The sequence below is a fragment of the Tachyglossus aculeatus genome, chromosome 17 (assembly GCF_015852505.1).
Source record: "Tachyglossus aculeatus isolate mTacAcu1 chromosome 17, mTacAcu1.pri, whole genome shotgun sequence".
In the NCBI taxonomy this organism is placed as follows: domain Eukaryota; kingdom Metazoa; phylum Chordata; class Mammalia; order Monotremata; family Tachyglossidae; genus Tachyglossus; species Tachyglossus aculeatus.
This window is the reverse complement of record NC_052082.1, coordinates 48,141,209-48,167,834: the sequence shown is the minus strand read 5'-3', so window position 1 is coordinate 48,167,834 and position 26,626 is coordinate 48,141,209. Positions and strand designations below refer to the sequence as shown.

Below are 26,626 nucleotides of genomic sequence, written 5' to 3'. Positions count from 1 at the left end.
GGAGGAGGAGGGAAAGGGAATAATAATAATAATAATAATAATAATGGCATTTATTAAGCGCTTACTATTTGCAAAGCACTGTTCTAAGCACTGGGGAGGTGACAAGGTGATCAGGTTGTCCCATGGGGGGCTCACAGTCTTAATCCCCATTTTACAGATGAGGTAACTGAGGCATAGAGAATTGAAGTGACTTGCCCAAAGTCACACAGCTGACAATTGGCAGAGCCGGGATTTGAACCCATGACCTCTGACTTCAAAGCCCGGGCTCTTCCCACTGAGCCACGCTGCTTCTCTAATAATAATGACATTTATTAAGCGCTTACTATGTGCAAAGCACTGTTCTAAGCGCTGGGGAAAATTACAAGGTGATCAGGTTGTCCCACGAGGGGCTCACAGTCTTCATCCCCATTTTACAGAACCCAAGAGTCTGGTGGCTTTACCCACTGTGTGACCTTGGGCAGGTCCCTGAACTGCTCCATGCCTCAGTTTCCTCATCTGTAAACTGGGGACTCACTACCTCTCCTCCCTCCTCCTTAGATTTTGAGCCGGGTGTGGGACGGGGACTGTGTTTGACTTGATTATCTGGCCCAATCCTTAGTACGGTGCTTGGTACCCAGAATAAGCGCTTAAGAAATGCACACAATTATTATCGTCTCCCCAGCACCCAGATGTTGGGGGGGCCACCATCACTACAGCTGGAAGCCAACATCCAAAGGTGATCCTGAGCATTCAGGGGTTCTCTTCTACTCTACCCACCCCAGCTTCAGGGAGGAGAGAATCCAGTCAGCCCTTCCGATTCTGGATGGAGAGTAGGCCAAATTTTCCAACCCCTTCCTGCTTTCCCCACCTACCTCCCAGTGTTCCCCACACCTCATTAATATGGTGGAAGGGGCCAGGCCCTTCCAACTGTGCTCCCTAACCACAACCCCAAGGGACACAGGGCCAGGCCTCCGCCTGGCATCCCAACAGGGCAAAATGCAGTCGCCAAGTGCAAATTGCCCTACCGATTCACATTTCCCTGGATTTTAATCCACCCGGGCAACCGTTAGCACTCATCTGCAGGGAAGGGGCTCATTCTAGCCTAGTCAGGGTCCCACCCGGCTTACAGTCAACACGCCCTTTCCTCTAAACTGGCCCAGGATGCCCGGCCCCGTACAGAATGGGATTAAAGCCCGATGCCACAGCCGAAGCTCTAAAAACCATTTAATGAACAGCAAAGCACCAAGTCTTCCAAGTTCATGTTCAGTGGAGGTTACGAGCGGCACTTGGGAGGCAAGAAGAAAAAGAATCCATCTGATTACAAAATACCAACCAGCACCTTAAAGAGAATTGCCATCGCAAGGGTGACCACCTAGACCAGGCTCAGCCGGCCGACACCGAGCACACTGGACAGAAAAAGGAAGAATAATTTTATGCCTCTTTTCTCCTGAACCAGAAAGGACCCCTGGAGGAGGCAGGCTTTGAAGAAGGGAAGGTAGCACGTGGCAACTATAAAGATGTTCTTATTGTACTCTCCCGAGTGCTTAGTACAGTGCTTTGCCCACAGTAAGCGCTTAAATACAAATGACTGATGGATCGATCAGTCTAAGGGAAGCGACGATGCAGACTGATTTATTATTTTAACGGGAAGAAAAGTACAGATTGGAGAGTGAGGAAAAAAAGAAGTGGAAATATGATCTCACATGGTCAGAGTGAAGAAGCAGGGTAGGGTAGCGAGGGAATGAGGGAGGATAAATAGACTGAGCTAGACAGTGGTGGTATTATAATGCAGGCAGTACTAGTAGTAATGGTATTTGTTGATCCCCTGGGTGCAATGCCGTGTACTAAGCGCTTAGAAAAGTCCAGTAGAAGCACGAAGGACGCTTTCTACCCACAAGGAGCTTTAACCGGAGAGAAGTACAGACCCCTCGAAGCCAAGGTGAGCAAAGAACTAGATTCAGGCTGCAGAAATCTGCGCCCAGACAAAGGGTGAAATCTTTGACCCTTTACCAGACACTGCTTGGGGTTCTCTATTCCATGCTAATACTTTGCTGGGGAATAAGCCAGGATCTGGTCATTCCCCAGGGAAAACTTTGGAAAAAGATGATCTTATCCCAGGGTCCTGCTAGCACGCATCTCCCTTCCCCGGCCCCAGATGCTGGGCAGCAGAGTTTCATTCTCAAGCCTGGGCATGGATCACTTGGATGTCTCCTCCGATTTCCAGATGGTTGATGTTCTGGAGGTCTGAGAGACGGTGTTTGTAGTCAAACAGGTGGTGCCCATTCACCAGCACTTTAAAACAGTGGCTTTCACACACGATGCAGATCTGGAACCAGATAAGAGAAACTGCTCAAGCCAGGACACACAAGGGTGGAAACCAGAGGGAATTTCTCGTCACTATTTTGAAAGCAGTTGGCAGGATGGAGGAAGGATTTTTTTTCCCCACACACACAGCGTGCTGCCTGACCCTTGGGGGAGTCTCTCCAGTAAACCGCATGCATGCTTTGCTCCTCTAGTGCTAACCTTCTCACTGGGCCTCGATGTTGTCTATCTTACCGCTGACCCCTCGCCCACATCTTGCCTCCGACCTGGAATGCCCTCCCTCCTCAAATCCGACAGACATTTATTCTCCCCTGCTTCAAAGCCTTCTCGAAGGCCCATTTCCTCCAAGAGGCCTTCCCTAAGCCCCCTTTTCCTCTTCTCCCATTCCCTTCTGCATCACCCTGACTTGCTCCCTTTTCTCTTCCCACCTCCCAGCCCTACAGCACTTATGTACATATCTGTAATTTATTTTACTTGTCCTCATCTCCCACTCCCTTCTGTGTCTTCCTGATTTGCTCCTTTTTTGCCCACAGCCCTTATCTGTAATTTTATTTATTTGCATTGATGTCTTTCTCCCTCCCTCTTGGCTGTGAGCTTGTTGCGGGCAGGGAATATGTCTGTTTATTCATTCATTCTTTCATGCATTCAATCGTATTTATTGAGCGCTTACCGTGTGCAGAGCACTGGACTAAGCACTTGGGAAGTACAAGTTGGCAAAATGTTTATTGTTGTATTGTGCGCTCCCAAGCCCTTAGTACAGTGCTCGGTACACAGTAAGTGCTCAATAAATATGATTGAATGAATGAATGAATGAATAAAATGGGGCTTGGACAAGGTAAATGGGGGTCCAGTCTGGTTCAGCGGCCCCTCTCACCCCAGCAGGTGGACTGCACTTTGGCCCTCAGACAGGCCAAGCTGGCTTGGAAATGAACCCAGAAACAAGTCCTGGCGGAGAAGCAGCATGGCTTAGTGGAAAGAGCTCGGGCTTGGGCGTCAGAGGTCGTGGGTTCTAATCCCGGCTCCACCACTTGTCAGCTGTGTGACTTTGGACCAGTCACTTCACGGAGGAGAATGGTAATCTAATCATTTTAGATTACCGTGATCGTCTGCCCGGGGCCGAAGGGCATCGGAGAGATCATGCTCCGCTCCTCCGTCCCCCAGAACTGGGAGACCTGGGTGTTGCGGACGATGGTGTTCTCGTCGAAGCGGGGGTTCAGGTGGAAGGCCACATCTCCGCCGCGTCTCAGGTTGACGTGGAACCTGAAAAGGGGAGCAGGGAAGAAATCACAGAGCCCCTCCACCCCTCCGAGGAACAAGAATCCACAAGCTCGATCAGTGGCCGCCTTCTGGGCACTGTACTAAACGCTTGGGAGAGTACACTACAACAATAAACAGACACCTTCTCTGCCCACGAGGAGTTTACAGTCTAGAAGGGGATTACGACCTTTCTGACCTGAGGCAGGAATGGGACGAGGTTCTTTCCTGGGGTCTCTCCTGGCCCCTGGAGATTAGAAAGCCTCTTACCTTTTGGCCTGGGGTAGGATGGTCCCCCATATGATGATGGTCTTAGATGGGTAAAGTCCACCCACAATCAGGGTAGAGTACGGTATAACCTGTTGGCCAGAAAACCAGAAAGGAGGTTAGAAGGGGCGGAGGACAGCGCTTGCTGCTCAGAGGGGAAGGCGAAGGAGTAGCTGGACACTGGCAGGTTTGAAAACAATGAACTCTGGTTGGGTTTATGCTGTACCGACCCTGAGGAGCGTTCAAATCAAACCCCATTTTGGTTTCAATTATTTGCCATTCTGGGGATCTGGGACAGCAGGAGACCGGAGGTGAACATACGATTTTAGGGCCCAGAGTTGGCTCAAGTGAGCCTAGCTTTCGGTAGTCAGCCGAGGGCTGGAGGACTGGAAGCAAAGGTTGGTTCAGAAAGGAAGGCTTAGTTTGCAGACGGAAAATGGAATCGATGTCTCCATGTCTTCCAGCAGTGGGAGGGTTAGAGGGCAAACGTAAAATCGAGGTTTAGACCCACGGTGGGCAGGGAATGTGTCTGTTTAACGGACTTGGAGCTCTTGAGGTGGCTGGGAGCCTTCACAGGACAGCCTGGTTTCAGACCTAGGTGGCCAGGTGTGAGATTTCCCTCTTCCCTGCTCCCCAGCCCTTCCACGGCCTTGGAAAGACTCACATAAGACTGTCTTGGAATCGGTGGGATTGGCTGTCAGACTTATTACATGAGAGAACCAGAAAGGAACAAACGCATCACTCGACCGATGCTTGGAACAGACTGCATCCTATCCGTTTGCCCTGAGCCACATGAGAGCACTGAATTTTGACGATGTAGATCAAGTGCCCGGTCTATGACCCTGCAGTTCTCAAATCTGATGTTTAAAGGGGGCCATGAAGTTTCAAAACGGGAGCTACGTGCCGAGACTGATTCGAAAAAGTGACTGAGAAGTGGGAGGGAAGAGCCCTGTGTTGGGTTCTTTGGAATCAGACAGTTCCAGCACTCCCTCCTGTGTCTGTATGACTTTCACTCCCTCCATAACTCTGATTTCTGAGCCCAGGCCTTTTTTCTGGGGCCAGGGGAAGGGGGACCCCTGAGCCTCCTGCTCCACTCTCTTTTCTTCCTTTTTCTATCCTGGCCAAGTTAGGGAGGCTGGCCTGGAGCCAGGGTCCACCTCAAGTAAGAGCTTCTGAACGGCTTCAGAAGTCCGGATGGGGTTTGGGCACAGGGTACGTAGGAATTCATTCATTCAGTTGTATTTATTGAGCACTTACCGTTTGCAAAACACTGTACTAAGAGCTTGGGAGAGTACAATATAGCAATAAGCAGACACATTCCCTGCCCACAATGAACTTACAGACTAGAGGAGTCAGACTTGGGAAAAGAATCTGGAAAAGCAGAATGGCCTAGCCAAGAAAAAGCACAGGCCTGAGAGTCTAATTCTGACTGTTGCTTGTCTGCTATGTAACCTTACACCAATCACTTCACTTTTCTGAGCCTCTGTGCCTCTGTTCCACATCTCTCTAGACTGTAAGCTCTTTGTGGGCAGCAAATACGTCTGTTATATTGTTATATTGTACTCTCCCAAGCACCTAGTTCTGTGCTCTGCACACAGGAAACACTCGATAAATGATTGACTGACTCCGTCACCTCATCTGGAAAATGGAATTCAGACCTACTTAGATTGTGAGCCCCAGGTGGGATCTGATTAGCTTGTATCTACCCTGGCGCTTAGGACATAGCTGGGCAGATAGTAAACCCTTAATGCCACAATTGCTAATATCTTGGCTTTCAGTGTACAGGGGCAGGAGGGGGTTGAAGCAGGAAGGCACCCAGAATTCCTGCTGTGCCGAAAATCCTTTCTAGTGAAATGTTCGGGCACCCAGTGAATCTGGGCTTGTTGGGATCTTGCCAGTAGTTGTGGCCGGGTCACTCCCCGAAGCGGCAGTCCTCGGCCTGGGAAATAAAACTTGAGCAGCCTCGTCTTCCCTACTCGACTCCCCTGCAAGGTGTCAACAGTTTCCTGATGTCCTCAGTCCCTCGGGCCCCAACGGGAGACGAGTTGACTTCCTGTACCCCCAGGGACAGTCCTGATCTGGGCCTTCGGTGAGTGTTGGTCAGGACTCCAAATCCTAAACCCCAAACCCTTCTCCTCTTTGCTAACTCTCCTTCATCTCTGTATGTCTCTGGACCATCTCTGTTAGTTTCCTCCATCCCCGAAGACTTACATAACGTGGGCCGGCCATTTGATAATCCGCATGAATCTGAGGCTGGAAAAGAAAGAGGCCATCAGATCAACAAAAGGTTCTGTATACTATTATGTCACAAATCATATAATAATAATAATAATAATGGCATTTTTAAGCGCTTACTATGTGCAAAGCACTGTTCTAAGCTCTGGGGGAGGGGATAGAAGGGGATCATGACCCATTATGGCCAAAAGAAGGAACACTGGAGAGGGTGTGACAACTTCCTGTTCCCTCTTGCAACCTCATTCTTCGCTCTCACCCTCATTCCCCAGAAGCCCTTCCCCTCCTTCCGTCCCACTGGTGGTCTTGAAGCAGCATGGAGTGGATAGAGCACAGGTTTGGGAGTCAGAAGGTCATGGGTTGCCAATTTGTACTTCCCAAGCGCTTAGTACAGTGCTCTGCACATAGTAAGCGCTCAATAAATACGATTGATGATGGGTTCTAATCCTGGCTCCGCCCCTTCTCTGCTGTATGGCCTTGGGCAAGTCACTTCACTTCTCTGTGCCTCAGTTCCCTCATCTGTCAAATGGGGATTAAGACTGCGAGCCCCATGCGGGACAGGGACTATATCCGACCCAATTTGTTTGTATCCACCCCAGTGCTTAGTACAGTGCCTGGTAATAATAATAATAATAATGATGATGGCATTTATTAAGTGCTCACTTTGTGCAAAGCACTGTTCTAAGTGCTGGGGAGGCTACAAGGTCATCAGGTTGTCCCACGGGGGACTCACAATCTTAATCCCCATTTTACAGATGAGGTAACTGAGGCTCAGAGAAGTGAAGTGACTTGCCCAAAGGCACACAGCTGACAGTTGGCGGAGCCGGGATTTGAACCCATGACCTCTGACTCCAAAGTCCGGGCTCTTTCCACTGAGCCATGCTGCTTCTCAATAATAGCGATGGCATTTATTAAGTGCTTACTATAGGCACTATAATATACTATACTATGTACTGTGGTACATAGTAAGCACTTAACAGATACCACATTTATTATTATTATTATCATCAATCATATTTATTGAGCGCTTACTGTGTGCAGAGCACTGTACTAAGCACTTGGGAAGTACAAGTTGGCAACATATAGAGACAGTCCCTACCCAACAGTGGGCTCACAGTCTATTATTATTATTACATCTTCCCGGGTAAAGCAAGCCCAAGATACGGGACTGTCACCCTCCCCAGCTTGGAAAGCACGGAGAATCGATCACACTTTTTTTGGTGGCGGGGCTGGAGGGGTGAGAGGAAGAGAGCCCCGGCTGTTGGTTGTGAGATCTGCCTGTGGGGCAGGCGGTTCCAGGAAAGCAAGGCCCCAAGGCTGCTGAGCGATGGTTCAGTTGTCAGGGGGACTCAGGGCGGGCGGTAAATGGCCACACACTGTCCAAAGAGGCAGGAGGAGACACTGGAGAAACTCGTGCTGTTGCTGCCCAGCTCCTAGAGATGCCACATGGCTAGTGGATAGAGCATGGCCCTAAAAGTCAGAAGGATGTGGGTTCTAGTCCCCGCTCCACCACCGCTGTGTGACCTTGGGCAAGAGACTTCTCTTCTCTGTGCTTCAGTTCTTTCACCTGTAAAATGGGGATTAAGACTGTGAGCCCCATGTGGGACATGGACCGTGTCCAACCTGAGTAGCTTGTATGGGCCCCAGAGCTTGGTACAGTGGCTGGCACAGAGTAAATGCTTGACAAGTACCATTAACAACAACAGTAACAACACAAGATCCTGGGCCACAGTTTTCTGCAGAAAAACAAACTCCTTTCTAACCACTAGTAAGCAGTACCAGTGTAAACCAACTTCAAAGAAAATTTAAAAAAATTCTCAGCAGATTTGAGACTTACCATCACTATAGGTGGGTTGGGCCTGGATTTCTGAGGCTGAGGGTGATGAGAAAGGGAAAACAGCATTATTACGAAAAAACACATAACTCTGATCCCAGGGATGACCCCGACGTGATGGCGTACTGAGACTCAGTTCTTATTTCTTTCTACTTTGTGCTCATACTTATTCTCCTTGTCTTCCTTATTAAACTGATCAGTTATTTTGAACTTCTGTACGTGCTCAATAAATACAGCCCCAAGGCATGTAAGTACAAGTCCATTATCTATTTTAATGTCCATTTCCCCCTCTGGACTGTTGGTTGTTTGTGAGCAGGCAACATGTCTACAAACTCCGTTTGTACTGTACTCTCCCAAGTGCTTAGTACAGTGCTCTGCACACAGCAAGTGCTCAATAAAAATGACTGACTGATTGTTGATGATGACCCCAGGATCGGAACTTGAGTTGTCCAGGCTGAAGGCCGATCCCTGGACAGTAAAGATGCCAGCCGAGGGCAGGGAATGTGTCTGTTTATTGTTGTATTGGGCTCTCCCAAGTGCTTAGTACAGTGCTCTGCTCACAGTAAGCACTCAGTAAATATGATTGACTGACTGACTATGTCCTGTAGGGCATCTTCCCCGGGTGATGTGTGTCCCGGAGCCTCTCCCATAATCCAAGCCCAGAGGTCCGGAATGGTGTCTGGAACGCCGAAGGACCAGAGCGAGCTGGGGTTGTTAATTTCATCTCTTTTCTCCTGCCCACTCCTGGAGGCAGGGCCTGGGTCTCTATTAACTCAGGATGATAATGCTGAGGAGGAAGAGGATGAAGATGGTGGTCAAAGAATCGGGATGGGTGGTTGGGTGGGCTGGGACGGTAAGGGGGCAGCTGTCCTGGTAATTGCTGGGGAATTTGGGGCTTACAGCCGCGACCCCGATGGGAGGGAGGGAAGCTGAGGGATCCAAGGACTAGCCTGGGAACTAGCACTCCTGAGTTCTCTTTCCGTCTCTGCCCCGACAGGGCAGAAATCCGCTTTCCATTCTGCATCCAGCATGGCACAGAGGATAGAGCTTCAGCCTGGGAGTCGGAAGGTCATCAGTTCTAATCCTGACTCTGCCACTTGGCTGCTGTGTGACCTTGGGCAAGTCGCTTCACTCCTCTGAACCTCAGTTACCTCACCTGTATAGTGGGGATTAAGACTGTGAGCCCCACGTGGGATAGGGACTGTGTTCACCCTAATTAACTTCTAACTACCCCAGCGCTTAGTACAGTAGATGTGTGCTTAGCACACAGTAAGCACTCAACAAATAATAATAATAATGATAGCATTTATTAAGTGCTTACTATGTGCAAAGCCCTGTTCTAAGTGCTGGGGAGGTTACAAAATGATGAGGTTGTCCCACGGGGGCTCACAGTCTTCATCCCCATTTTACAGATGAGGGAACTGAGGCCCAGAGACGTGAAGTGACTTGCCCAAAGTCACACAGCTGACAAGTGGCGGAGGCGGGATTTGGACCCCTGACCTCAGACTCCAAAGCCCGGGCTCTTTCCACTGAGCCACGCCGCTTCTCTAAATACCAAAGTTATTATTATTAGCTCAGTTTCCCCAGTGGGGATTCACTTATCTAGCCCCTAAAAGGGTTCTTGAAGGCACTGAAGCAAAGCACTCCGAGTGCAAGGAGTTTTGTGCACACTTTGCAGGACTCTATGCAGGCAGTAGGATTACATGCATTCACAATAGTGTTATATGCGGACAACACTGCAGGCCTTACTACAAGACTTTCAAAGCCGAGGGGAGCTAAAGCAGGAGAGGGATAAGCTGGCTTTGTGGGCCCTCCAACATAATAATAATAATAATAATAATAATAATAATAATAATAATAATAATAATAACGGCATTTATTAAGCACTTACTATGTGCAAAGCACTGTTCTAAGCACTGGGGAGGTTACAAGGTAATCAGGTTGTCCCATGTGGGGCTCACAGTCTTAATCCCCATTTTCCAAATGAGGGAACTGAGGCCCAGAGAAGTGAAGTGACTTGCCCAAAGTCACACAGCTGAGAAGCAGCATGGCTCAGTGGAAAGAGCCCGGGCTTTGGAGTTGGAGGTCATGGGTTCAAATCCCGGCTCCGCCACTAGTCAGCTGTGTGACTTTGGGCAAGTCACTTAACTTCTCTGTGCCTCAGTTCCCTCATCTGTAAAGTGGGGATTGAGACTGTGAGCCCCCCGTGGGCCAACCTGATCACCTTGTAACCTCCCCAGCGCTTAGAACAGTGCTTTGCACATAGTAAGCGCTTAATAAACTCCATTATTATTTATATTATTACTCTGGAAACCAAAACTTAACACAAGCCCAATCTCTCGCTGGCATTTATTGGGCACTTGCTGAGCACCATGCTAAGCCCTTGGAGTCGACAGGCACAGTCGCTGCCTTCTAGGAGCTTATAGTCTAGCCGGGGCGTCAGACACTGAAATGAATTACAGTTAGGAAGTAGCAGCAGAGGTAAAACCTCTAAACAGAAGTGCTAAAGGGGAGAGCAAGTGTCCGTGATGGAAGTGCTGAGACTGGAAGCTCCTTGAGGGCAGGGATTCCCCCCTCTAGACAGTGAGCCCGTTGTTGGGTAGGGACCGTCTCTATATGTTGCCAACTTGTACTTCCCAAGCGCTTAGTTCAGTGCTCTGCACACAGTAAGCGCTCAATAAATACGACTGAATGAATGAATGAAAAGTGGCAGAGCCGGGATTTGAACTCATGACCTCTGACTCCAAAGCCCGGGCTCTTTCCACTGAGCCACGCTGCTTCTGCAAGTGCAACGATACAGTGGATTCAGCTCCGAGATGGACTGTGAAGGCTAACTGGGAAAAGAAAGGGCCCTGGGCCACCCTCTCCCCACCCAGAATCAAGTGGGAAATTAACTATCTCCAGCACACAGTCTCCGTAGGTTCAGGCCGAGTGGGCGCCAGGATCCCATCCCTCGGCCCAGAGCACTTATGTCCATATAATTCATCTTATAAATTATAATTCATAATATATAGATTTATAATTAATAGTATATATATATGTAATTTCTTTTAATGTCCATCTCCCCCTCTAGACCTGTTACTTCCTTGTGGGTAGAGAATGTGTCTACCAACTCTGCTGTATTGTAGTCTCCCAAGCACTTAGTGCAGTGCTGTACAAACAGTGAGTGCCGTATATATGTATATATGTTTATACATATTTATTACTCTATTTTACTTCTACATATTCTATTTATTTTAGTTTGTTAATTTGCTTTGTTTTGTTGTCTGTCTCCCCCTTCTAATAATAATGATGGCATTTGTTAAGCACTTACTATGTGCAGAGCACTTCTAGGCTGTGAGCCCGCGGTTGGGTAGGGACCGTCTCTATATGTTGCAAACTTGTACTTTCCAAGCGCTTAGTACAGTGCTCTGCACACAGTAAGCGCTCAATAAATACGATTGAATGAATGAATGAATGAACAAGACTGTGTTTCTAGACTGTGAGCCTGCTGTTGGGTAGGGACCGTCTCTATATGTTGCCAACTTGGACTTCCCAAGCGCTTAGTACAGTGCTCTGCACACAGTAAGCACTCAATAAATATGATTGAATGAATGAATGAACAAGCTCAGTAAGTGAGTAGCTCAGCAAGCTACTCTCCGTACCTCGATCTCGTTAGACCCCTCATCCATGTCCTGCCTCTGGCCTGAAATGTCCTTCCTCTTAATAGCCTACAGACTGTCACTTTCCCCTCCTTCGAAGCCTTATTAAAGAGAAGCAGTGTGGCTCAGTGGAAAGAGCCCAAGCTTTGGAGTTAGAGGTCATGGGCTCAAATCCCGGCTCCGCCAACTGTCAGCTGTGTGACTTTGGGCAAGTCACTTAACTTCTCTGTGCCTCAGTTACCTCATCTGTAAAATGGGGATTATGACTGTGAGCCCCCCGTGGGACAACCTGATCGCCTTGTAACCTCCCCAGCACTTAGGACAGTGCTTTGCACATAGTAAGTGCTTAATAAATGCCATTATTATTATTATTTACATATCTGTAATGTGTTTTAATGCCTGTCTCCCCTTGAGACTGTAAGCTCTTTGTGGGAAGGGAAAGTGCTATATTGTTATATTGCAACCTGATCACCTTGTATCCCCCAAGCGCTTAGAACAGTGCTTTGCACATAGTAAGAGCTTAATAAATGCCATCATTTTAATTATTATTATTATATTGTACTCTCCCTAGGGCTTAGAACAGTGCTCTGTGTACAGAAAGCATTCAGTAAGTACCGTTATTGTATTTATGCATTGATTGATTGCCTTGTTGCTCACTGTTGTTGCTTTCTGATTGGTGACTGACTGCTGATGCTAACTATTGCGCTGTCTGTTGTACCGACTGACTGACTCGTTGCTGGCTGTTGCTGCGGATGGAAAGAGCTTTTAGTGGAAAGAGCCCGGGCTTGGGAGTCAGAGGTCGTGGGTTCTAATCCCGCCTCTGCCGCTGACCAGCTGTGTGACTTTGGACAGGTCACTTGGCTTCTCTGTGCATCAGTTCCCTCATCTAATGGGGATTGACTGTGAGCTCCACGTGGGACCACCTGATTACCTTGTATCTACACCTGCGCTTAGAACAGTGCTTGGCACATAGCAAGTGCTTAACAGATACCGTAATTATTGTTACTAATTTGTTACTGACTGACTGTCATTGCTAACTGATTTGTTAATGATGGACTGATTGTTGTGGTTAACTGACTTGTGGCTGACTGACCACTGTCGACCGACTGTTGGTACTGATTGACAGACTCGATGCTGACTCACTGAATAATAATAAAAATAATGATGGCATTTATTAAGCGCTTACTATGTGCCACACACTGTTCTAAGCACTGGGGAGGTTACAAGGTGATCAGGTTGTCCCACGGCAGGCTCACAGTCTTAATCCCCATCTTACAGATGAGGGAACTGAGGCACAGAGAAGTGACTTGCCCAAAGTCACACAGCTGACAACTGGTGGAGCTGGGATTGGAACCCATGACCTCTGACTCCAAAGCCCGGGCTCTTTTCCACTGAGCCACGCTGAATCTGTGAGCCCACTGTTGGGTAGGGACTGTATATGTTGCCAATTTGTACTTCCCAAGCGCTTAGTACAGTGCTCTGCACATAGTAAGCGCTCAATAAATATGATTGATTGATTGAATCGCTGCTGAATCGCTGACTGACCTTTTGCCAACTGACCACTGTCTGGGGGGCCAAGGAAGTGGCACTCACTTGGTTTCTCGTTTTCCTATTTCGGGAAGGAAACCACACAGCTGAGGATGAAGGCTGAACAGGTGCAGGTCTGTTATTCTATTAAAAGAAGCACCACAGGTTGAAGAAAGCGGAATACGGGTTAGTGAGACGAAACACTTAGTTCGGCGCTCTGCACGCAGTAGACGCTCAGTGAATACCACTCGGGGAAAGGAGGCAGCTGAGGAGCGGCTGATTAATAAGGCATTTTAGGGAGGAAATGGAGATGGATGCAGAGCAGGTTGGGTCAGACGCAAGGCTTGAGGGCTGCACAAGGATTAAGTTGCGGGTGAAGTGGGGAGAGATGCAGAAAGTGGAGGAGCAGAGATTCAGGGCCCCGAGGGGAAACAAAAACAAGGAGGAGAGAAATAAGGAGGCAGTAGGAGACAGAAAAGGGAAGAAAGGGCAACATGCCTCCTAGGGCCTCAACCAGCCCAGTAGGCCACTGGAGAAGCATCGGTATGGCCTAGTGGATAGAACACGGGCCTAAGAGTCAGAAGACAAGAAAACTAATCCCGGCTCCACCACTTGTCTGCTGTGTGACTTCGGGCAAGTCACTTCACTCCTCTGTGCTTCAGTTACCTCATTAGTACAATGAGGATGAAGACCGTGAGCCCTGCGTGGGGCAGGGACTGTGTCCAACCCGAATTACTCTTATGCACCCCAGCACTTAGTACAGTGCCTAGCACATAGTAATAATAATAATGATGACGGCATTTGTTAAGCGCTTACTGTGTGCAGAGCACTGTTCTAAGCGCTGGGGGGGATACAAGGTAATCAAGGTTGCCCCACATGGGGCTCACAGTCACCCATTTTACAGATGAGGTAACAGGCTCAGAGAAGTTAAGTGACTTGCCCAAGGCCACACAGCAATCGAACCCATGACCTCTGACTCCAAAGCCCGTGTTCTTCCCAATGAGCCACGCTGCTTCTCTGAAGCAAGCGCTTAAATTTAATGCTTAAATACCATTAGCATTATAATTATTATAAATGCATCAGCCCAGAGCAGTGTGGGCCACTGCAGAGGGATAAAATCACATTTTTCCACCAGTCCTGAAGCAACAGGCTTTGGGTCTGATGGGGGCCCGGGGGTCCCCCACTCTGACCTGGAAGTTGATGAAGGCCAAATGCACGCTGCCCTGGACGGTGATGGTGTCCGCCCGCTGGAACGGGAGTCGGTGCTGATATTCCAAGAAGTGATTCCCGTTGACAGCCACCTGGCAGACAGAAAGGATTAGCCGGGCTTTAACAAAGATGGGGTCTTAGGTTGCGGGGAAGGATGTACAGCGGGGTATTGACAGGATCACCTCCCAATCCGTCTTACAAGTAATTTTATGTTTGTCTTCTCCATTGGACTGCAAACTCCCTGTGGGTAGGGAGTGTTTCACATCGGTATTCTGAACTTTCTAAATTCAATCGCATTTACTGAGCACTTACTGTGTGCAGAGCACTGTACTAAGCGCTTCTAAATGCCTGGTAGAGTGCGTCATGCCCATCGGTTGCTCAGGAAATCAATGGAGAAGCAGCCTGGCATAGTGGATAGAGCCTGGGCCTCTAATCTCGGCTCGCCCTCGGACAAGTCACTTCACTTCTCTGTGCCTCATCTGTAAAATGGGGATTGAGACTGTGAGCCCCACGTGGGACGGGGACTGTGTCCAACCCGTTTTGCTTTTATCCAACCTAGTGCTTAGTACAGTGCCTGGCACATAGTAAGCCCTTAAATACCATAATTATTATTATCATCATCATCATCAATAGTATTTATTTGAGTACTTACTTTGCACAGAGAATAATAATAACGATGGCATTTATTAAGCGCTTACTATGTGCAAAGCACTGTTCTAAGCGCTGGGGAGGTTACAAGGTGATCAGGTTGTCCCACCGGGGGCTCGTGGTATTAATCCCCATTTTACAGTTGAGGTAACTGAGGCACAGAGAAGTGAAGTGACTTGTCCAAAGTCACACAGCTGACAATTGGCAGAGCTGGGATTTGAACCCATGACCTCTGACTCCAAAGACCGGGCTGTTTCCACTGAGCCACGCCGGGGGGACTACAATACAGCAGAGGTGGCAGACATGTTCCCTGCCCACAATGAGCTATGCCTTAAGGGAAGCAGGGTAGCTTAGTGGAGGAACAACCGGACTAAAGGAGACCTTGGGCTAGTGACTTCACTTCTCTGGGCCTCAGTTCCTTCATCTGTAAAATGGGGATTAAGATTGTGAGCCCCGTGTGGGACAGGGACTCTGTCTAACCTGATTAGTTTGTCTCTATCCCAGTGCTTAGAACACATAGTAAGCGCTTAACAAATGCCATCATTATCAATATCTCTCTGAGCCTCTGCTGACATATATATGTCTCTCTGCTCCCTTCCTACCTCCCCAGGGAGTTTGGAGGATGGATTCTGGGTCAGTTCGAGCTTTATTATTGCCTCTGTTTCCCCTCCCATGGGGTATTCCTCAGAGACACTGAGAAGCGGCTTCTGAAGGGCAACACACTCACCAAGAAGGAATTGCTCTGCACCAGAATTCTTATCTCAAAGGGTACCCCCTTCAGGAAGGGCATTTCCATCTTCCTCTCCTCATTCCCCCACCTGTCGTTCTCCTTGGTGTTGCAGACGACACAGTAGTCACCTTCAAACCGGGGATTGAAGTGGAATGCGATGTCTTGGCCGCTACTTCCACACTGGAGATTCACGGCAAACCTGGGCCCGAACGGGACAAGAGGACGGCAGGTATTCGACGTCAAGGCCCGACCCTCCACCACAGGCTCCAAACTGCTGGTGTCCTCATCCCTCCGCCCGTGCCTAAGGATCCGCTGCCAGGGGGAGGAGGCCCCAGGCCCGGACTCCCCTCCCCACCCCCTCATCCGTCATTCATTCAATTGTATTTATTGAGCGCTTACTGTGTGCTGAGCACTGTACTAAGTGTTTGGGAGAGTACAACGCAGCAATAAACAGACACATTCCCCGCCCACAACAAGCTCACAGTCTACACCTCTTACCTCCTTCCCTTCCCCCAGCACCTGTATATATGTATATATGTTTGTACATATTTATTACTCTTTATTTATTTATGTATTTTACTTGTACATATCTATTCTATTTATTTTATTTTGTTAGTATGTTTAGTTTTATTCTCTGTCTCCCCATTTTAGAATGTGAGCCCACTGTTGGGTAGGGACTGTCTCTATATGTTGCCAACTTGTACTTCCCAAGCGCTTAGTACAGTGCTCTGCACACAGTAAGCGCTCAATAAATACGATTGATTGATTGATTACACCTGTAGATCATAATCTCTTTGTGGGACGATCCCGTCTTCCACTCTGTTGTACTTTCCCCAGCTCTTAGTACAGTGCTCTGAGCACAGTAAGCGCTCAATAAGTATCAATGATTGGTTATTCTGGACGAAACCAGGAGACTGTGGTCAGGTCCCACTTACCGCAAGGTGTCCTTGACATTGTAATATGCTTTCTTTGGGGGGCAGAGGGAAAGCAGGGGGTGTGAATGGAGGGGGCTAAGAGATCTCAGGAGACAGAGTCAAGGGGGGAGAGGTTTGAGATTCACAGCAATGAGCGCATTTCAGATTCATCCACGCTGGGCTTGGTTTCTTTCCTTTCTTCCTTTTCCTCCCCTCTTCAGCTCCTCGAGTTCAGGACAGTCTCTAGATTGTAAGCTCGTTGTGGGTAAGGACCGTTCTAACAATTCTGGTGTATTGTACTTAGCTTAATACAGTGCTTTGCACACAGTAAGAGCTCACTACATGACACTGATTGATTGATTTTGAGAATTTCCACAAAAACTGAAGCGAGTCCGGGGAGCTGGGTTCTCATCCCAGCTCCACCACTTGTCTGCTGCGTGACCTTGGACTGTGAGCCCACTTTCTGGACTGTGAGCCTGCTGTTGGGTAGGGACCGTCTCTATATGTTGCCAATTTGGACTTCCCAAGCGCTTAGTCCAGTGCTCTGCACACAGTGAGCGCTCAATAAATACGATTGAATGAATGAATGAATGAAAGCCACTTCTCCGTGCCTCAGTTACCTCATCTGTAAAATGGAGATTGACTATTATAAATTGCTTATGGGGGACCCCGAGAAGCAGTGTGCCTAGTGGAAAGGGCCCAGGCATGGGGAGTCAGAGGACCTGGATTCTAATCTCTGCTCCACTGCTTAATACTGTGTAATCTTGGGCAAGCCACCTCTCTGTGCCTCAGTTGTAAAATGGGGATTAAATATTATAAATTACCTAGGTATTAATTAGTCTGTCTCCCTCTCTAGACTGTAAGCTCATTGTGGGCAAGGAATGTATCTGCTACTTCTGTTGTATCGTACTCTTCCAAGTGCTTAGTACAGTGCTCTGCACATAGTAAGCTCTCAGTAAATATCACTGATTTGTTGATTGGTGGTAGAGATCTGAGGGCAGGGGCTGGATTGTCTATTTATTTTATTTTGTTAGTATGTTTGGTTTTGCTCTCTGTCTCCCCCTTTTAGACTGTGAGCCCACTCTTGGGTAGGGACTGTCTCTATATGTTGCCAACTTGTACTTCCCAAGCGCTTAGTACAGTGCTCTGCACACAGTAAGTGCTCAATAAGTACGATTGATTGATTGACTGATTGATTGATTGATTGTCCTGGCAGCTCTCTCTCCTTTGCCTCCTGTACAGGTTTCTGAATTCTCTAAAGGCCGATTTTAGGGGGAAAGCAAACCACATACCCGTTGCTGCCGGTAGGAAGGACCGTCCCATTTATGACTATCTGGAGTCCATCTTTGAGGCCACCAAGAATAGAGCCGCTGAACGGGACATGCTGTAACAAGAGAAACAACATGAGAATGGTTAGCAGTGCAATTTAATTATGCACATGCGTGTGGCAAACACACACATATACATATATGTATATATATGATATATATATTGTTATGCACTTGTATATATATATATATATATATATATATATATATATATATATATATATATGTTGTTATGCACTTACTATATGCCAGGCACTAAACTAACTGCTAGGGCAGATTATATATATATATATATATATATATATATATATATATGAAACAATATATATAACAATATATAACTATATATATAACTATATATATATATATACATCCTGGTCCTGAACTTGCTTTTGGAGAAGCAGCGTGGCTCAGTGGAAAGAGCCCAGGCTTTGGAGTCAAAGGTCATGGGTTCAATCCCGGCTCCGCCAACTGTCAGCTGAGAGACTTTGGGCAAGTCACTCAACTTCTCTGTGCCTCAGTTACCCCATCTGTAAAATGGAGATGAAGACTGTGAGCCCCCAGTGAGACAACCTGATCACCTTGTAACGTCCCCAGAGCTTCGAACAGTGCTTTGCACATAGTAAGCGCTTAATAAATGCCATTATTATTATCATTTCCCTTTCCCTCCCTTTGCCAGAGGTGGAAAATTATTCCTTCAGATGGAGGTCATTGCTCAAGCCCTGAACTTCTGTCCAAAGCTCTGTGGTGCTCCTGAGTGAACCTATGGAGGACATATTTGTTTTGTTGTCTGTCTTCCCCTTCTAGACTGTGAGCCTGTTGTTGGGTAGGGACCATCTCTGTCTGTTGCCGACTTGGACTTCCCAAGCGCTTAGTACAGTGCTCTGCACACAGGAAGCGCTCAATAAATACGAATGAATGAATGAATACGAAAGGAATGGCAATGGCCTTCTGAAACACTGCTACTTTTCCCTTATCAGCTGACATGTCCTCCATGGGCCCTTTCCTGGAAAATCCACCCAAACCAGTTCCACGCTTCTTTCCCTATTGGAAGCCTCTCCTCTTAGTGTCCACCCCAACCTCCACTTCACTTCTCTGGGCCTCAATTACCTCATCTGCAAAATGGGGATTAAGAGTACGATCCCCATGAGGGACAGGGACTTTGTCCGACCCGATTAACTTGTATCTACCCCAGCGCTTAGAACAGTGCTTGACACACAGGAAGTGCTTAACAAATATTATTATTCATTACTATCATTATATTTGTTAAAAGCACTATTCTAAGCCCTGGGGTAGATACAAGTTCATCAGGTTGGACGGTCCACCTGACCCAAATGAGGTTCACAGTCTAAGTAAGAAGGGGGACAGGGATTGAATCCCCATTTTACAGTCGAGGAAGATGAAGCCCAGAGAAGTTAAGTGACTTGCTCAAGGTCACACAGCAAGGAACTGGCAGAACCAGGATTAGGACTCAGGTCTTCTGACTCCCACCATTCTCTTTCCACTGGGCCAGGTGGCTTCTACCCCAGAAGGTGAGCGACTGATGCTCTTTGAGATGTTCTCCGTGTGAGAATCAGCATGGTCTAGTGGAAAGAGCACGGGTTTGGGAATCAAAAGACCTGGATTCTAATCCCAGCTCTGCTTGTCTGTTGGGATTCCTTGGGCAAATCATTTAACTTCTCTGTGCCTCAGTTCTCCTATTTTCCCTCCAAGACTGTGTCCAACCTGATTAACTTGTATCTATCCCAGCACTTAGAACAGTGTTTGACACATCATCATCATCATCATCATAATAATTATGATATTTGTTACGTGCTTACTATGTGCCAGCCACCGTACTAAGCGCTGGAGTGGATACAAGCAAATCAGGTTGGACACAGCCCCTGTCCCACATAGGGTTCACAGTCTTAATCCCCGTTTTACAGATGAGGTAACTGAGGCCCAGAGAAATGAAGTGACTTGCCCAAGGTCACACAGCAGACAAGTGACAGAGCCGGGATTAGAACCCATGACCTTCTGATTCCCAGGCCTGGGTTCTATCCACTGGGCTACGCTGCTTCACAAGTGTTTAGCATTGTAAGGGCTTGACAAATACCATTAAAGAAAAATCTCTCCCTCTGTGGAGAAAGCAGGTTCCCTCCTCTAGCGATCTTTGGCCCTATTCCTAGCCCTAACTCTTTCTCTCTGATTGAAGCTCGAGATTAGTTTAACTTGGATGTTACAGTGGCCGCAGCTGGGAGGCCCAGGAACAACCTCAAATCACCCCAAGGCATTTTCTTTTTTTTAATTGGCATTTGTTTTAAGTACTTACTATGTGCCAAGCACTGTACTAAGCTCTGAGCTAGGTAGAGCTAATCAGGCAGAACGAACTCCATGTCCCGCTTGGGGCTCACAGTCTTAATCCCCATTTCACAGATGAGGTAACTGAGGCCCAGAGAAGTGAAATAGTAATAATAATGGTGTTTATTAAGCGCTTACTTGTGTGCCAGACACCGTACTAAGCGCTGGGGTGGGTACAAGCTAATCGGATTGGATACAGTCCCTGTCCCATTTGGGGCTCAGCCTCGATCTGATTTTAGAGATGAGGTAACTAAGGCACAGAGAAGTTAAGTGGCTTTCCCGAAGTCACACAGCAGACAAGTGACGAAGCCAGAAATAGAACCCAGATCATTCCACCACCTCTTTCTCCCTAATCTCCTCCTCCCAGGTCCCCCTACCCCCTTCCTCCACCTCCCCATCTCCTCCACCTCCTTCCTCCTCTACACTTAGCACTTTCCTCCCACTTCCTCCTTGCCCCACCTCTGCCTCCCCATTTCCTTTCCATCCGTGGAGAAGCGACATGGCTCAGTGGAAAGAGCCTGGGCTTTGGAGTCAGAGGTCAGGGGTTCAAATCCCAGCTCTGCCAATTGTCAGCTGTGTGACTTTGGGCAAATCACTTCACTTCTCTGTGCCTCAGTTATCTCATCTGTAAAATGGGGATGAAGACTGAGAGCCCCCTGGGGAACAACTTGATCCCCAGCACTTAGAACAGTGCTTTGCACATAGTAAGCGCTTAATAAATGCCATCATTATTATTATCCTTCTGATTCCCAGGCCCTACTATCTCGCTACTCTTCTAATACAGCCCAGCCTGCATATTTCACTCCTTTCACACGCATTAAAGGAGTGAGTAACCTTCTCACTTTTCCTCATTCTTGTCTATTTAGCTGCTGACCTCTCTCACTCACATCCTGCCTCTGGCCTGGAACACTCTCCCTCCTCAAATCCAACAGAAAATTCCCCTTCCCCCATTCCAAGCCTGACTGAAGGCGCATCTCCAAGAGGCCTTATGTAAGCCCTCCTTTCCTCTTCTCCTCACCCTCCTGCATCACCGTGACTTGTTCCCTTTATTCATCCCCCCTCCGAGCCCCACGGCACTTACGTTCAAATCCGTAATTCATTTATTTATATTAATGTCTCTCCCCCTCTAGACTATAAGCTCGTTGTGGGCGGGGAATGTGTCTGTTATATTGTTGTACTTTCCCAAGCACTAAGCCAGTGCTCTGCACACAGTAAGCGCTCGATAAGTAGAGAAGCAGCGTGGCTCAGTGGAAAAGAGCCCGGGCTTTGGAGTCAGAGGACATGGGTTCAAATCCCAGCTCCGCCACTTGTCAGCTGTGTGACTTTGGGCAAGTCACTTAACTTCTCTGTGCCTCATTCCCTCATCTGTAAAATGGGGATGAAGACTGTGAGCCCCAGGTGGGACAACCTGATCACCTTGTATCCCCCCCAGCGCTTAGAACAGTGCTTTGCACATAGTAAGCGCTTAATAAATGCCATTATTATTATTACTATTGACTGAATGATTGACTGACTGACTATCCACTGGGCCAGGCAGCTTCGGACTTCCTCTCAAGTTGTGCTCGGGGAGGAGGGAATCAAGAGGCGGGATACATAAAACACCGATTAGGATGTTCAAAGTCCTCACTGGGTGATCTATGCTGCTCTGCCACTCAGGTGCCAAGAACAAGGAAATCCTTTCTTGGAAGGATCTGCTGGGTTTCTCAAAGTACAAACCAGCAGGCTGTTAGGGAAAAAGTCATCCTCCGATCCAGGGGAAAAAGAGAGTTTGGCATTTTAACGGTTCCAGGGGTAGCACTAGACAAACGGAAGGTTAAAGGGGCAGTTAAAGGTTAAAGGCACAATCCCCCGGGGCAGTGGCTCCAGGGCCCCAAAATACCGAGGGAGGAGTCCCGTTCCCTATGAACAAATTTTTACCTTCTTGCCATCTGCTCCACCCAAACCTAGGAAGCACATTCAAATTCCCGACTTCATGGTTGAATTTTGCGGCGTCAGAATCGGGTGGGCGGACACTCGACTGGGCCGTCCAGAGTTGGGAGGATGAAGGGATATTTTTATCCAGGCCCCAGGCCCAAACTGGTGTACCCCTTAGCCCTTCCGATCAGCACAAACACAACACAGACACAGCCCCAGGGAGTGAAATTAAGAGTGCCTTAAATCAGATCCAGGAACCGCCACCTTTTCCTGGCCTGGAGCCTGTAGTCAATGTTCACAGGGCCCAGGAAAGAGGCTGCTCTCCCTTATCAGTTGGCCGTCATCCATGGCGGCTACAGCTCTAAGCTCTGGGTGAGCTGCTGCTTCTGGGTGCTGGGAAGAAACTTAAATCCACCTGTTGTCTAAATTCTGAGAAGCCAGATGAGCGCTTTGCCTCAAGTTACCTAAAATGCTAAGATTTTGATCCTGGGCAAGTGGAGAAATCCAACCTGATGCCCGGTCATTGCCTTCTCTGAAGAACCTGTCTGGGGGTGGTATCTGTTAAGCGCTTTCTATGTGCCCAGCACTGTACTAAGCACTGGGGTAGAGACAAGATAATGGGGTTGGACACAGTCCCGTGGCTCAGTGGAAAGAGCACGGGCTTTGGAGTCAGAGGTCATGGGTTCAAATCCCGGCTCCGCCAATTGCCAGCTGTGTGACTTTGGGCAAGTCACTTCACTTCTCTGGGCCTCAGTTACTTCATCTGTAAAATGGGGACGAAGACTTAAGCCCCCCCGTGGGACAACCTGATCACCTTGTAACCTCCCCAGCGCTTAGAACAGTGCTTTGCACATAGTAAGCGCTTAATAAATGCTACCATTATTATTATTATAGGGCTCACAGTCTTAATCCTCATTTTACAGATGAGGGAACTGAGGCCCAGAGAAGTGAAGTGATTTGCCTAAGGTCACATAGCAGCACGGGGGACAACCTGATCACTTTGTATCCTCCCCAGTGCTTAGAACAGTGCTTTGCACATAGTAAGCGCTTAACAAATGCCATCATTATTATAGCAGATAAGTGGCGGAGTGGGATTAGAACCAAGGTCCTTCTAACTCCCAAACCTCAGCTCTATTCACTAGACCATGACCTGATGGCTGGGATGGGAGGCAGGATCAGACTGACTGTTGTCTGGGAGGAAGGGGATGAGGGTGATTACCCAAACAGGGCGGATACACCGTGTTGACCTGGAAGAAGAAATTCAGGCCTCCGCCAAAGAACCAGAACTTTTTTTATAATAGAGGACTTTAGAGAACAGCTTCAACCTAAGGGTGGCTTCTGATCCTAATACAAATCAGCGTAGTTTTCCGATTGAGGTCTGAGGCCGTCGCGTCTGTGGGAATCATTAGGGATTTTTCCAATTAGGATAGCAATAATACAATGATGAAAGTAAGCTTCAAGGTAATCTGCTTGCATGGCAGTTCCTTTAGGCTACTACGTTCTTGGCAAACTCATTTTCGATCAGCAGTGTGACTTTGGGCAAGTCACTGCACCTCTCTGGGCCTCAGTTCCCTTATCTGTAAGGTGGGAATTAAGACTGTTAGCCCCCGTGGGACAACCTGATCACCTTGTAACCTCCCCAGCACTTAGAATAGTGCTTTGCACATAGTAAGCGCTTAAAACATGCCATCATTACTACTAAAATAATTATTAAAATAATAATTTTAATAATCGTTCTCACCTGTCCCGCTGTCTACCCCCGGCCTGGAATGCCCTCCTCCGCACATCCGCCAAGCTCGCTCTCTTCTTCCCTTCAAAGCCCTACTGAGAGCTCACCTCCTCCAGGAGGCCTTCCAAGACTGAGCCCCCTCTTTCCTCTCCCCCTCCTCCCCCTCTCCATCCCTCCCGGCTTTCCTCCTTCCCCTCCCCACAGCACCTGTATATATGTATATATGTTTGTACGTATTTATTACTCTATTTATTTAGTTTATTTGTACATATTTATTCGATTTATTTTATTTTGTTAATATGTTGAGTTTTGTTGTCTGTCTCCCCCTTCTAGACTGTGAGCCCACTGTTGGGTAGGGACTGTCTCTATATGTTGCCAACTTGTACTTCCCAAGCGCTTAGTACAGTGCTCTGCACACAGTAAGTGCTCAATAAATACGATTGAATGAATGAATGAATGAATGCACTTCCCAAGCACTTAGTACAGTACTCTGCACACAGTAAGCGCTCAATAAATATGATTGAATGAATGAATGAATGATTAATTAGAGATCATTGACCAATGGTCCTTGTCCCCCCGCCCCCCGACCCCTAGATCCAAAAATCCTTCTGGGCAAAGCAGTCAGAACTAGGAAGGGACATTCCTGTCCCTGACCACCTCACCTCCCCCATGGCCAGCTCAAATCCCTCTAAACAATCAACCAATTATATTTATTATTAATAATAATAATAATAATAATAATTGTGATATTTGTTAAGTACTTACCACGATCCAGGCATTGTTCTAACCACTGGGGAGGATACCAACAAATCAGGTTGGACACAGCCCCTGTCCCACATAGGGCTCACAGTCTTAATCTCCATCTTATAGATGAGGAACTGAGGCCCAGAGAAGTGAAGTGACTCACCCAAGGTCACACAGCTATGTGCAGAGCACTGTAGTACACGGCTGGGTGAGCGCGATACAACAGAATTAGCCTTTCTCGAACTCCCACTCCCTGGAAGGCTCCTTGGGGTCCTCCCCATCTCCCCCATCCCACCTCCGGCCCCTCTGCATCAGGACGCTGACACTTACGGGGTTCATAAAGGATGACTGGAGATTGCTGAAAGCCATGTTGCTGTGCCACTGCCACTACTGCCTCTGACCCCCAACAGTGGTTTTCTGGAAGGAAGTGGGTTCAAGAAGTGGGCGGGACCCTATGGGAAACTGAGACTGAAACTAACTGTGATGTGAAGAAAGCATAGGAGGTAGCCATCGGAGACCGGGAGCAGCCTATACAGGGAAAACTCTGGGGAGGGGCAAACACACACCTTTCTAATCCCGAGCATCGAGCCCACTTTTAGAGGTGCGGTCACCTCAAAGATAAAAGTGCCCTATAAAAGGGCACTTTTATGCATTTAGACACTCCCTCAACACTTATGCCCTCACAACTGTCTTTTAGACTGTGAGCCCACTGTTGGGTAGGGACTGTCTCTATATGTTGCCAACTTGGACTTCCCAAGCGCTTAGTACAGTGCTCTGCACACAGTAAGCACTCAATAAATATGATTGATTGATTGAACTGTCGGGATGTTTTCCCAATCTAAGTTTAAGCACTTTATCTCTTCGCCTTTCCACTCTTTCATTCATTCATTCTCCCCCCTTCCCCTCTCCATCCCCCCCCGCCTTACCTCCTTCCCTTCCCCACAGCGCCTGTATATATGTATATATGTTTGTACGGATTTATTACTCTATTTATTTATTTTACCTGTACATATCTATTCTATTTTGTTTTGTTAATATGTTTTGTTTTGTTCTCTGTCTCCCCCTTCTAGACTGTGAGCCCACTGGTGGGTAGGGACCGTCTCTAAATGTTGCCAACTTGTACTTCCCAAGCGCTTAGTACAGTGCTCTGCACACAGTAAGCGCTCAATAAATATGATTGATTGTACAGTACAGAGCACTGTACTAAGCGTTTGGAAAGTAGAGTTCAGCAACAAATAGAAACAATCCCTGCCCACAATGGGCTCACCGTCTAGAAGGGGGTAGACAGACATCAAAACAAGTAAACAGGCGTTAATAGCATCAATATCGACAGAATTACATATACACATCATTAATAAAAATAAATAGAATTATAAATATGTACATATATACACACAAGTGCTGTGGGGTGGGGAGGGAGTAGAGAAGAGGGAGTGATTGGGGGCGATGGGGGGGAGCAGAGGAAAAGGGGGGCTTAGTCTGGGAAGGCCTCCTGGAGGAGGTGAGCTTTCAGTAGGGCTTTGAAGGGCGGGGGAGTGTACTAGTTGGTTAGATTTGAGGAGGGAGGGCGTTCCAGGCCAGAGGTAGGACATGGGTCGACGGCGGGACGGGTGAAAACGAGGCACAGTGAGGAGGTTAGCGGCAGAGGAGCGGAGTGTGCGGATCGGGCTGTAGAAGGAGAGAAGGGAGGTGAAGTAGGAGAGGGCAAGGTGGTGGACAGCTTTGAAGCCAATAGTGAGGAGTTTTTGCTCTCCTCCCTCCTATTTGAAATTTGTCTCTGTTTCTCCTTTCAATTGTATGGTCTTCAAGGGCAAGGGTTGGGTTTCTGCCCTCTCCCATCACCTCTCAAGCACTTACTACAGTTCTCTGCCTAAGGGAGATGGTCAGTATATACTATTCGTTGGCTGGCTGGAAGAACTGGAGGAGAAAGCAGCAATCTGACCCCAATTTCACGAGACATTCCCTGCCTACAACAAGTATTCTCCTCGTCTTCCCGCCAAAAGGAACGTGGCGT

The 26,626-nt window shown here is 47.8% G+C and overlaps 1 protein-coding gene across 1 annotated transcript; it reads right to left on the bottom strand.

The window, feature by feature from the left end:
- Positions 1–1,159: 1,159 nt before the first annotated feature.
- LGALS9 (galectin 9) lies at positions 1,160–24,981 on the bottom strand. Its single transcript, XM_038759424.1, has 9 exons — positions 24,943–24,981; positions 17,850–17,941; positions 15,641–15,842; positions 14,247–14,357; positions 7,892–7,927; positions 6,034–6,075; positions 3,826–3,914; positions 3,399–3,561; positions 1,160–2,305 (listed from the first exon to the last, which is right to left on the bottom strand). Exons 1-9 carry the CDS (start codon positions 24,979–24,981, stop codon positions 2,159–2,161), a joined length of 921 nt encoding a protein of 306 aa, XP_038615352.1. The 3' UTR covers positions 1,160–2,158.
- Positions 24,982–26,626: the final 1,645 nt, after the last annotated feature.

What these genes read in the sequence shown, in the direction of transcription:
- LGALS9 (XM_038759424.1), bottom strand. Translation starts at nt 24,981, where the DNA reads ATGGCTTTCAGCAATCTCCAGTCATCCTTTATGAACCCC. An exon ending in TGGCCTTCATCAACTTCCAG is followed by an intron (nt 7,928 to 14,246) that starts GTCAGAGTGGGG and finishes CATCACCCTCAG; the next exon opens with CCTCAGAAATCCAGGCCCAA. An exon ending in GCCCCGGGCAGACGATCACG is followed by an intron (nt 2,306 to 3,398) that starts GTAATCTAAAAT and finishes ATCTGGTTCCAG; the next exon opens with ATCTGCATCGTGTGTGAAAG.